Source organism: Rhagoletis pomonella, unplaced genomic scaffold (genome assembly GCF_013731165.1).
Source record: "Rhagoletis pomonella isolate Grant_MI unplaced genomic scaffold, Rhpom_1.0 Rhpom_scaffold_00237, whole genome shotgun sequence".
In the NCBI taxonomy this organism is placed as follows: domain Eukaryota; kingdom Metazoa; phylum Arthropoda; class Insecta; order Diptera; family Tephritidae; genus Rhagoletis; species Rhagoletis pomonella.
The window spans coordinates 53,808-66,515 of record NW_023458791.1 but is presented as its reverse complement, the minus strand read 5'-3'; the positions used below and the strand labels follow the sequence as shown (position 1 = coordinate 66,515).

Below are 12,708 nucleotides of genomic sequence, written 5' to 3'. Positions count from 1 at the left end.
CATGCACGCGCACATGGGGTAGTATGCGCGGTTAATTTTAATATCCCGCCGGATAATGAACTCTCGTCAAGTTTCCCCTTAACGTCAGTTATTGTCCGGCGGTCCGATTTAAGGTCCCGTAAACTTTTCTAAGCACTTCGGTTCAGAAGATCAACGCGAGCAGACCAGCTACCAAGCCACTCCCGTCCAAAGGTATTCAAATATTGTATTATTCCACATTTATATATATATATCTGTACGGAAATAAGTCGACTCTTGATTGAATTCACCATTAACATCAAAATATCTTGGTTCTCTTTATTTCTTTCTATCTTTTTTGCACGCGTAATTCCCAATCGCCCCCGTGTAAACATTTGGTCCATTCGGAGCCGTCCGACCTAACTAACCATTAAACATTGCAAGCACCATTTTTTGGGACCGTGCGATAATTGGAATACCAGCGAAATAAGAGAAATACAGTCCACCGTCTTTTTCAAAGCGAGTTTGCCATAACCAAATTGGGTCTGCCATAACAACGAATTATACCAGGACACCACGTCTGCGTCACAAATTTAAAAGTTTTTCGTCACCAACCAACACTTTTCCAGCTTTCAACTTCTCATATACCTCCACGACTCATTATTGAAACCAACCAGTCGCAAGGTACGTGGTTATATTCAGTGCACTTTATCAATATAGACATATTTTTATAAAAAAAAAAAATATCGTTTAATTTGCGTCAAAGCTCAAATATAAAACTACGCGAGTGCAAAGATAGCCATATAGCAGTGACTTTGTGAAAGCATCAACTTCGGGTTATCATATGCAAGTGATTCTCCACATTCGAGTGTCAACAGCTAGTGTTGGCTTAAAGTGTACACACACACACACGACAGTGAAAAGTGTTATATCCATTTTAAATTTAGTTGCAACATCAGTTTTTTTTATGATTTCCGACTTTCTTGCTATCGTCATTAGATTAAATTCACTTTTTATGTTAGTTTCACAGAAGTAGTCAATTTCTTGCACTAACCTCTTTTCACGATTCACTTGTCATTGGTTTGTGAACTCATAACCTCACTTCTGCAGTCTGCATGTTAATTAGCTTTGCAATTCAAAGTATTCACCAGAGTTTTTTATCGCAACTAGCACTTAATTCACGTTATTCACTTTCACAAAGTCACTTTGTTGCATCTTGGCACACATTTGTTGTTTGTTGCTTTTTGATTTGCACACATTTTATTGTTTTATAAGGACGCTGCTGGTCCCTCGAAATACATATATATATACAAGTATATATCTGCACAGTTGGGAGGCGAGTTTTATTTGCATACACGTATCAAAGTTACATATATCCATAAACCTTTGCTGAAAAAAATAATAATAATAATAATAAAGAATTGGAAAAATTACGAATATTTTCATTGTGGATACAACAGGTTCGAATAATCTGCTACATATTTGCCTTTAGCATTATCAAATCTTCGAAAAGATTTTTAAATTTTTAACGAGCTCCTGTTTTTTTCTGTTGGTTGTAAACCCATCTTCAACCTCACAATGGATTCATTCATGAGCTTAGCGGAAGAAGTGACAGAATTCGGGTCCGACTTTCTTGCTTCGTCAATATCAGAGCAAAATAAGCATGTCCTTGCGATTCAGCAAGAAGAACTCAGAGCTCTGTGGGAGAAAACAAAACTAGCTTACGATGCCCTCAACACTTCTGAAGAATTTTCACAAGAAGATAAGAGTACAAACAGAAAAATAAATAGAGGCGCGTTTGCTAGTTATGTAAATTGCATGTCGTCTTTGGCTGCTCAGGCTGAGAAACTAGCAAAAGAAGAACGGGATGTAGAACAGAAGCCTTTGCGAAAACACAATATTCACCTTCCACCGTGTGATACCGATGTTTTCAAAGGCGATTATCTGTATTGGCCAACATTTCGAGATATGTTCACGGCCATTTACATCTCGAATCAGGAGCTTACTCCAGTTGAGAAGCTATATTACCTCAACCAAAAAACCATAGGGGAAGCCAAAGACATTGTGAATAAGTGCCTTATGACTAATGAAGGTTTCGCCACAGCGTGGAACAATTTGTGTGAGCGATACGAAAATAAGCGTATCCTCGTTAATACACAATTCAAAATTCTGTTTAATCTTAATTCCGTTGATAGTGAGTGTGGTAGCTCTATAAAAAGATTGCAGCGCGATATTAACAATTGCTTGTCTTCCCTACAAAGTCATCAAATTGACATTTCAAATTGGGACGCAATTATTGTGTATCTTTGCTCTACTAAATTGCCTGACAGTACTTTGGCTCCATGGGAGCAAACTATAGACCACACAGGCGCCTTACCGAAGTGGGAAGATATGGACAAGTTCCTATCTAACAGGTTTCAAACCCTGGAAACCCTGACAGGCTTAAAGGATACAAAAGCGGTTAAAGCGCCAAAGCGGCAAAACACCAAAAACCCTTCAGAAGACCAAACCAAAAGACTTGGTGTATTCCAAGCAAGCGTGACCAAGTTCACTTGTACAATGTGCCAAACGAATGAGCACAAACTACGCCGCTGTTCCAAATTTTTGAAGCTTACGCCTGATGAGAGGTTTAATTTCTTAAAGAGCAACAACAGTTGCCTGAATTGTTTGAGTGCTGCACACACCGTGACAAGTTGCACAAGCCCCTTTAATTGCAGCACTTGCCAGTCGCGACATCACTCGCTCCTGCACATTCAGACAAATGAGCAAAAGGCAACACCGGCTCGCACGCCGACTGGACCTGTCAATGACAATGCATCATCCTCCCAACAGGCTCAAGCAAAGCGCAGCTTTAATAATAGAACTCATAACAATAAAAGCAAAAACGTTAAGTCTTGTTATGCTAACACGAATTCAGGTGTGCTCCTAGGAACAGCTCGCGTAAATATACGTCTAAATGGCACAAATTTTTCTGCTCGAGCATTTATTGATTCTGGTTCTGAGTGCTCGTTCATAACAGAACGAATCAAACGCAGAATCAACCTGCCAGCTAAGAGAATGCATGCCCAAGTCTCGGGCATTACGAATGCAACCTCTGCGCAGGTTAAAGAGGCATGCAGCATAGAACTTCGATCCCCAGTTGATCCATTGTTCAGCCTGCACGCAACGGTGCTCGTCCTAACAAAACTAACTGGAAATCGACCATCCTGTCATAGCAGCGCCATGACTATGCAGGCATTTCCAGGTCTTGTTCTAGCTGATAAACGGTTCTACGTTAATGAAGAAAGAGACCTCGTACTTGGCGGAGATATTTATCCCCAAATTATTTTATGCGGCCTAAAGAAAAATGTACTCAGTACACTTCTCGCCCAAGAAACCGTGTTCGGTTGGATATTAACCGGTTGCACAGATGCACCCAATCCAACCAACAATATAGTTTCGCATCACAGTGAAATTGCCTTGGACAAACAACTTACTGCATTCTGGGAACTAGAAGACATATCAAAAACCTAAAACTTGAACGAAGACGACAAATACTGTGATGAGCTTTATCGGAAGACAACTCGTAGACGAGAAGACGGAAAATACGTAGTCTCGCTACTATTTCGGCAGGAATTTCCCGCAAACATCTGCCTAGGCCCTTCTCTTAAAAAAGCATGCTCTCAGTTCTTCCGGAATGAGACACGGCTTGCAAAGGACACCATCCTACAAAAAGAGTATAATAGGGTACCAGCTGAATATGAATCACTAGGACACATGTCCAGAATAAATGATAGTATTTCAGCAGACTCTTCCGATAACTACTTTTTGCCTCACCACGCTGTCATAAAGGCAGAAAGTACTTCCACCAAAGTTCGAGTCGTCTTTAATGCCTCTAGTCCAACGGCTAATGGCATAGGTCTGAACGATGTACTTCTCCCATGTCCAGTTCTCCAAGCAGATCTTCCGATCCTTATACTCCGCTGGAGGTTATACAGATATGTTTTTAATAGTGACATCGAGAAGATGTACCGACAAATTTGGGTGGATAGATAGATAGATAATTAATGGAGGCATGCACTGCGACCAGCAGGTCTATTGTGCCCTCAACCATTTACAGTACCTCATCTAATCCTAGAGAGCCCAAAAATTTGAGGAGATCCCCAGGGATTAGCGACTGTATTGCTTCGTTACTTGGCCAGTAGTGGCCCAGGTACCTCTCCCGTCTTCTCGCGACCGCCACGCATTCGCTAAGCAGGTGCACGGGAGTCTCCTCGGTCACGTCGCAGAAACGACATAGGTCGTTGGACCAAATCCCTAGCTTGTGCAGATGGCCTCTCAGTCTGCAGTGACCCGTCAGAAAACCTGTTATGATCCTTAGTTTTCCCTTGGATAGATTAATAACTGCCCTGTACCTCGTGAGGTTGTAGCCTCCCAGTAGTTGTTTTGCTTGACGTAAACCTGTAGTGTTGCGCCAGTGTTGATTCCTTTGTGTGTTCCTTTCTTTCCTGAGCTCTTCCTTGATTGTACTGGGTCCAATCGCTAGGAAGGGCTCAGGCCCTATAGGCGACGAGGCGGCCGCCAGTCTAGCAAGTCAGTCCGCTTCTTCGTTGCCCGCAACTCCTATGTGTCCTGGTACCCAAGTTAATTGGATTTTGTTGTGCACTGCCAGGCTGTTGAGCCTATCTATGCACTCAAGAACCAAGGATGACTTGACCTCAAATGCTGAGAGGGCCTTGAGTGCCGCCTGGCTGTCGCTCAATATTAAGATTCTCTCATTACGGTAATTCCTCCGTAGGTTAATCTCTGCACACAGACTGATGGCATAGACCTCCGCCTGGAAGATACTCGGGTACGCCCCCATAGGTACCGAGAGCTGTAGCCTCGGCCCGTAGACGCCAGCCCCAATGCCTTCCGGAGTCTTCGAGCCGTCTGTGTACCATTGCAACGAGCTCGATTGGATCAGCCTCTCCATGAGAGAGGAGCTCCAGGTCGCCTTGGTGCAAAGCTCTATTTTGAAATTCCTGTCAAAGTTAACCACCTTAGGCCTGTCGTCTCTGGGGAGTAAAGCTAGCGGAAATTGGGAGCCTAGCTTGTCTCTGTTCCTTAATGATATAGTTCTGCCCCTGCCAAAGCCTTCCCTCGCGAAATTTAGTAGAGTTCGCTTTGCAGCCTGTTCTATGGTAAGGTGCAGCGGCTCGAGCTCGAGAATCACCTCCAGCGCTGCCGTCGGACATGTGCGCATTGCCCCCGTGATGCATACACATGCCAGACGTTGAAGCTTGGTGAGGGATTGCCTCACCGTGGTGAGGGTGGTTCTCGAGGCCCAAGCCACTGCTCCATAGGTGACTATTGGTCTAACTATCATGGTATACATCCATCTCAGAATCCTGGGACTGCAGCCCCAGGTCTTTCCTGCCAGGCGTTTGCATACCATTAGTGCCCTCGTAGCTTTGGAAGTGACCGCGTCAACATGTGCCTTCCACAGAAGTTTAGAATCCAGGGTTAGTCCTAGATATTTGACTTCGGTGGCGACGTTGATGGCGACCCCATTCAAATAAATGTTCCTCATGCCTGGAAGCGTTCTTCTTCTAGTGAAAGGGACAATAACCGTTTTAGAGGGGTTGATGCTGAGGCCCATGTCCGCGCACCAGCCTCTTGCCAAGTTTAGTCCCCTTTGCACTATGTCACATAGAGTGCTCACGAACTTTCCTCTGGCGATAATCACGATGTCATCCGCATAGCCTTGACAGCGGATGCCATTGTCCGTGAGAATCCGTAGAAGTTCGTCCACAACTAGGCTCCACAGGGGAGGGGATAAGACTCCTCCCTGCGGGCAACCTTTCGTAGTTTTTAACTGTACCACGCTGTCCCCGATATCGGTTTCAGCGATTCTTGAATTTAGTAGCCTGGCTATCCACCTGCGGATCGTTGCCTGCACATTGCGTTTTTCGAGTGCCCGGTCGACACTGATATGAGAGGTGTTATCAAACGCCCCCTCAATGTCGATGAAGGCACAGAGTACTGTTTCCCCACACTCAAATGCATCTAGTACTTCCGTAGATAGGGTGTACAGTGCGGTGTCCGTAGACCTGCCCATTCTGTAGGCATGTTGGTCGGGGTGTAAAGGCACCTGTTTAAGGGTGCTGTTCCTGATTTCATGGTCGATCACCTTCTCCATCGCCTTAAGCAGGAAGGAGGTAAGGCTTATCGGCCTGAAGGACTTAGCTAGAGAATAATCTCTCTTACCTATCTTCGGGATAAAAATGACCCGAGCCCTTTGCCACGCCTCGGGGATGTGAGCGAGCGCTAGGCTAGCCCTCATGATGTTCACGAGGTGTGGAAGTAGGAGCTCCTTGCCCTGCATCAGCAGCACTGGACTGATGCCATCCACCCCCGGGGATTTATACCGGTCAAAGGAGTACAACGCCCAACAGACTGAACGGTGGGTAAATAGACTCCTAGTCAGCTTCCAGTCCACCGGGGACGGCCTGGTCCGTCGGCACGGTGCCTCTCCCGAAGTGGGAGTGGCATCCGGGAAATGGGCCGAAAGCAGGGCAAGTGCCCTTTCCTCTTCGTTGCCTGAGTACGTGCCATTGGCTAGCTGGATTGCTAGTCTGGTATCTGTATGGTCCCTTGCCAAGGCCTTGTGTAGCCTGGCAGCTGAAGGAGTCGATGAGATGCCCTCACAGAACTTCCTGAAACTGTCGCGTTTAGCCCTCCTGATTTCTTTACTGTAGTTAGTTAGACTTGCTGAATACTCATCCCAGCGCCCTGTGCGCTTTGCTCTATTAAATAGCTTGCGTACCTCCTTTCTGAGCACCGATAACTTCCGAGACCACCAGTTGGGCTGCGCCTTCCCTCCTGGTTTTGTCTCCGGGCAGCTTGAGTGAAAGGCATCTACAATAGCGCCATTTAACTCATTGACGGTGCTCTCAAGGCTCATGCAGTTAGTGTACCTGTTCCTGGACTTAATTCCAGTTAGGTTTGACTCTAAAGTCTCGCTGTACTTTGTCCAGTCAGTTTTCCTGGGGTTCCTGTTTGCCTGCCTAGTTATGACCTCTACTCCCAGTGCAAACTGGATAATCCTATGGTCTGACAGTGAGGGCTCCGATGAGACCCCCCACTGGGTGACCAGAGGGCTAGCCAGTCTGTTGCTAAGCGTGATGTCTAGTACCTCCTCTCTAGCCCTCGTTACAAATGTCGGTGTTTGGCCAACATTGTGGATGCTTAGTTCCTCACTTAAGATGTACTCTAGGAGACACTCACCTCTGCGGTTCGTATCCGTGCTGCCCCACTCGACATTGTGGGCATTCGCATCGCACCCTATGATGAGGTGGAGCCGTCTCTTCCTGCAGAATTCTACTAGCTGCTGTACCTCTTGCGGAGGGGCGTAGTTGCTGTCCCCCGGGAAATAAGCCGCGGCAAACACCACCTCTAGGCTTCTGCCACTTAGCGAGAGCGACGTCTGCACCGCGACCAAGTCCTGTGTTAGAAACTCTGTAATGCAAAAGTAATCAATGTTCTTCTTAAGCACCACACATGCTCTGGGCCTCTCGCAGGAGAGGTCCCAAATTACCTTGTTGTTGTTGTGGTTGAGGCCCCTAACCTGGCCTCTGTAGGTCCACGGCTCTTGGATCAGTAGAATGCCCAGGTCATCCGTGGCGAACCTGCTGGAGATGACCGCCGAAGCAGCCACCGCATGATGCAGGTTGACCTGGGCTACTGCCAAGCGACGCGTGGTCATAGTTGGGGCTCGTCGAGATCGGAGAGCTGTAATTCGCTCTCGCTTCTCCTATCGAGCTCAAGTCGCCTAAAATCGATGCCTGCTAGCAACTCCTGCGTGGATGGCACGTCTTCCGATGTCTTGGTGGTGGTGGCTGGCTCGGACGTGCTTGCTGGAGTTGGTGTCTGGGTGAGGGGTAGCTGACTGAGGGGTGGCTGTGCGCGGGGTGGCTGTTCCGCCGGTAAGGTCGAGGTTGACTGGATCGTCTGGGCAGCGGAGGAGTCGGCAGCCGCCTCGATTGGGATCTCCTGCGACTCCGACTCCTTGCTACCTGTCGCCTTTTGTCGCCACGGCCTCACCGTGACGAAACTGAACCTATAATTCAGGTTGAAGCCAGCCCTCTTGATGCTGACGTAAGATTCCTCGTCTATGCCCAGAAATAGTCTGAGCCCGTTCTCCTCTACGGAGCTGGACACTACCTTCCACGCAGAGATGTGGATGCCCTCATTCTGCGCTTTTAGTAGCCCCAACGCAAACTCCGCCGACTTGTCGGCGCTCCTTGGCAGGAACACCGTGATGTTATGCACTGGAGGGATGTCATCCCCCCTCTTCGTGCACATCTCGGGTCCCTTCCAGCCCTCAAGTGCCGGTGCTTTCTTCACCAGCCAGGTTGCTGTCCTCTCGTCCCTGCAGTCTACCAGTAGCATGCCGGATCTGAAGTACACACCACAGAACACCAGCGGGTGCGACCATCCTTTAAAGACCTCTTCCATAATGGCATCCTGGAGTCTGGTTAGGTCTTCCGAGCTCAGGGCAGCAGCTGGGTACTCACAAGGCAGCACAGCTACCCGAATGCCTTTGAGGGCTTCCGAATAGCTGGGTTGCTGGGTGGAACCCCCCTGCGCCTGTCCCTGCTCGATCGGCCCGCCCAGGCTCCTAGACCATGAGTTCGGAGTGGGTGGCTGCTCCCGCTGCCGTTTGGTGCCCGGTGTCTCTGGCGGAGTGACCTGGTTGCTACCTCTTTTGTTGGAGCCTGTTGGTTCCACGCTTTTCCGCTTTTCAGCGGGCGCGGGTCTGTGCTGCTGTTGTCGCTGTGGCCCGCTCTTCTGCTTTTCAGCAGGTGCGGGTAAGTGTGCCTGTTTGTGGGGCCCGCTATTCCACCTATCGGCGGGTGCGGGTTTGTCGCCTTTCTTGTGCCTTTCGCGTCCCTCATTCTCGATCTCCATCCTGACCTCTGCCATGGCTCTGGCTTCGACTGGGGGTTTGCCTTGCCCGAGGTACCGGAGGTACCATTTGACCCCGGAGCCGCTTAAGCCCTCGCGAAGCCGATCGTCTAGGGACCCCGGTTGACCTGGCTGCGGCATCGGAGGAGGCTTGGCCCTGCGGTGCTTCCTACTCCGTTGCTTCTGCCACCCGGAGTCGTCGGACGCTGCTGAGGCGCTTCTGCTGTGCGACCTATGGAGTCTCTCCTTCTCCGCCCGGTGACCGCTTTCGGAGCGGCGCCGGCTCTTGGAGCGCTGCCGGCTCACTGAGCGGTGTCGACTCGTAGAGCGACGCCGACTACCCGAGCGATGCCGGTTCTTGGAGCGGCGACTACCATCGGTGCGGTGGCTGCTGTCTGACCTTGCTGTCTCTCTGTACCTGCAATGAGAACTGCCGGACCGGTGTTGCGGCCGATCTGGTTCGGCAGGTAAATTGTGATTTCCTGTTAGATTTCTGTTGTTAGAACTACCTGTTTTGCTCTGGCCCATGCGACGTAGCGCATCTGCACTGGTCCCTGGTTGGTCATCGTCCCTTGCATGTTCGATGAACAGCGCTGCCTCCTCGGCGGTTAACTGGTCCAGGAAACTGCCTTTCCGCCCAGCACTTCTTGGGCCTTCCCACGCGCTGCTGTTTCTTGGCGTCTCCAGTGCCTTTGTTGTACCTGTTACAGTTGCACCTACCGCATTTGAAGCCGCGGGTGTTGTTGTTGCTGTGCTAGCTGTTGTTGTGGCTGTCGAGTTTTGTGTTTTTGGTTTTTTTGGTTGTTTTTTGTTGTTTTGTCATCATCTTGTTCGTACGACCACCTGCTCGACGAGGCGAGCTCAGTGGTCTAAGTTTTCATAGGGGATCTTCAGAAGTCCGCCGCGCCAGCGCCCCTTGTCGCGGTAAGGCCACCGTTACTCCCCGATGCGGCCCGGTGTCGGAAAGGCGCCGTTCGAATACAGCCGGTTTATACCCTCCTGGCTGCAAACCGTCCAATAGGCACGGTGTCGCTTAACACCCTGGATTAGGAGGTGGCAGTTCTTGGTCACTGTTCTCCAGCAGCCCAAGTCTGGAGAGAAGGTAGCGCGGAGGTCTGCACACCCGCGTTACCTCAAACCAGAAGAGGGCTGGTTGGTGATGCAGCTAAGCCCCCGCACCAACGACAAGGTGCCTGCCCTAGCGAGGGAATTTGGGTGGATAGCAACCATACCAAATATCAGCGGATAGTTTTCCGTACAAACCCGAACCTGTAGGTCTATACGAATTAAAGACTGTCACCTTCGGGATTAATTAAGCTCCTTACCTCGCGATAAGGACACTTCTACAACTGGCTGACGATGTAGAAAGCTCTTCCCCAATAGCATCTAATATACTACGGAAATGCATGTATGTGGATGACGTGCTAGCTGGAGGACATAGCATCGACTCTACCGTAAAAGCAAGAGATGAAATCTCTGAAGTACTACGGTCAGCCGGTGGACCTCAACCTGTGCGGAAATTCTAAAGGACATCCCAAAAACGGATTTACTTAGTGAAGACTTTTTGGCATTCGAAGACACCAGCACGGTTAAGGCTCTTGGCATAAGATGGAATGCCCATACGGATCTTTTCTATTTCATGGCAAGACCATTGGAGGACCGCGATACACTTACAAAAAGGGCGATACTATCAGCTATCGACGCAATAGTCGTCGTGGCCAAAATACTCATGCAAAGTATTTGGCTAGAAGGCACAGACTGGGATGAGACTATGTCTTCTATAACTTTGGAACGCTGGCAGAATTTTACCAAACATTACCATGAAATAGACAATATTAGAATACCTCGATGGGTACACTTCGCACCAGGAGATAACATCGAGCATATGCAGCAGGCATACATGCGCGTCAAAAGAGATGACAAAGTTTTTGGCAACCTTCTTTTGGCAAAAACCAAAGTAGCTCCTGTCAAAACAATATCGCTACCACGACTAGAGCTTTGCGGAGCCGTACTGCTCGCGGAAATCATAGAATCCGTAATCAACAACCTCAACCTAGGGCAAGTTAAAACATATCTTTGGACAGATTCGACCATCGTACTCGCATGGATACGAAATCCGCCTTGTTCTTGGTCAACTTTCGTCGCACACCGAATTACGAAAATAGTAGAAAAGGTCGGTAACAAGGACTGGTTACATGTAGACTCGGCTTCTAATCCAGCCGACTTGGCTAGCAGAGGATTGCCTGCGTCAGAGTTGGTGACCAATTTTTTGTGGTGGCAGGGACCTTCTTGCTTGCAAGAAGACAACTCTAAGTGGCCCGCTCAAGAAATTACCTATCACACAGAATTTGAAGAAAAAAGAGCGCACGCTTATGCCTCTACAAAAGAAAACAATATCGATATTCTTGACCGATTTTCGGATCTACCGAGGGCTTTGAGAGTGTTATCATATGTCATGAGATTCTACCGAAGAACTCACCCGAAAACAAAAGCTTCATTTCAGGAAATTTCTTGGTTAACTTCACCAGATGAAATTAAGACGACGACACATCTCTTGATAAAAATCGACCAGAAGAAACACTACGGTGAAGAATACAGGAATTTAAAAACTAGAAAATCCATCGATGCAAAGAGTGAAATCCTTCCGCTTAATCCGTCCGTCGACAAGCACGACATCATCAGGGCTGGAGGTGGCCTCGGAGCATCCCAGGACTTAGCATATAATGAGCGCCACCCAATCATTATCCCGTATAATTGCAGATTGTCTCGTCTTATCGTCCTGTTGATCCACCAAGTCTCCTTGCACGGAGAAAATCAACTCATGCTACGCCTCATCCGTACCCAGTACTGGATTCCCAGAATAAAAAATATGATTAGGTCTAATATCCAAAATTGTAAAATTTGTACCATCTACAAAAAACGATCTCAGACGCAAATTATGGGAACTCTTCCTCAGGAACGCACAACATTTACGCGCGCGTTCACGAATACCGGAGTAGACTTTACAGGACCTTTTGAAATTAAAAGTTACCGCAGTAGAGGTTGCCGCATTTCCAAAGGGTATGTTTGCCTCTTCGTTTGTTTCACTACTAAAGCGATTCACTTAGAAGCTACCAGTGATCTTATCACTCCATCCTTTCTAGCAGCATTCGCTCGGTTCGTGGCTAGAGGATGCCCGAAAAATGTCTACTCCGACAATGGTACAAAATTTGTCGGCGCTTCGCGATCTTTACGATATGAATTCAAAACTTTTTTGTCTGACGCGCGAGACAAAACGATTTCAAAATATAACCACCAAATACTTACGTGGCATTTTATACCCGCTGCAGCCCCTCACATGGGAGGACTGTGGGAAGCAGGTGTAAAAAGCTTTAAAAGCCACTTTAAAAAGGTGGCATCCGCTCACAAATACACCTTTGAAGAGCTCAGTACGCTTTTGCGCCGGATTGAGGCGTGCCTCAATTCGCGACCACTGAGTCCCTCTTCAAATGAGCCAAATGACCTGGAGCCGCTTACTCCCGGCCATTTTCTCACGGGTGGACATCTTATGGCTCCTCCAGAACCTGATGTGAATGAGAACCCTGCCTCCATCGTCAATCGATGGCAAAAACTAAAAGCACTGCATCAGACGTTTTGCAGGCGATGGAAAGTGGAGTACTTAGCCGAACTACAAAAGCGAATTAAATGGAAGCACCCCAAGGAGAATATGAAAACAGGTGATCTTGTAGTTATCAGGGAAGACAATCTACCCCCAACTGAATGGAGGTTGGGGGGAGTTGTCAACTTACACCCCGGTACTGATGGCAGAGTGCGCGTAGTGGA

General features: G+C 48.3%; 1 protein-coding gene across 1 annotated transcript; it reads left to right on the top strand.

The window, feature by feature from the left end:
• The first annotated feature begins 1,536 nt into the window (after nt 1–1,536).
• Nucleotides 1,537–3,471, top strand: LOC118750433. The gene has a single exon (XM_036485154.1). The coding sequence runs from the start codon at nt 1,537–1,539 to the stop codon at nt 3,469–3,471; it is 1,935 nt and encodes a 644-aa protein (XP_036341047.1).
• The last annotated feature ends 9,237 nt before the right edge of the window (nt 3,472–12,708 follow it).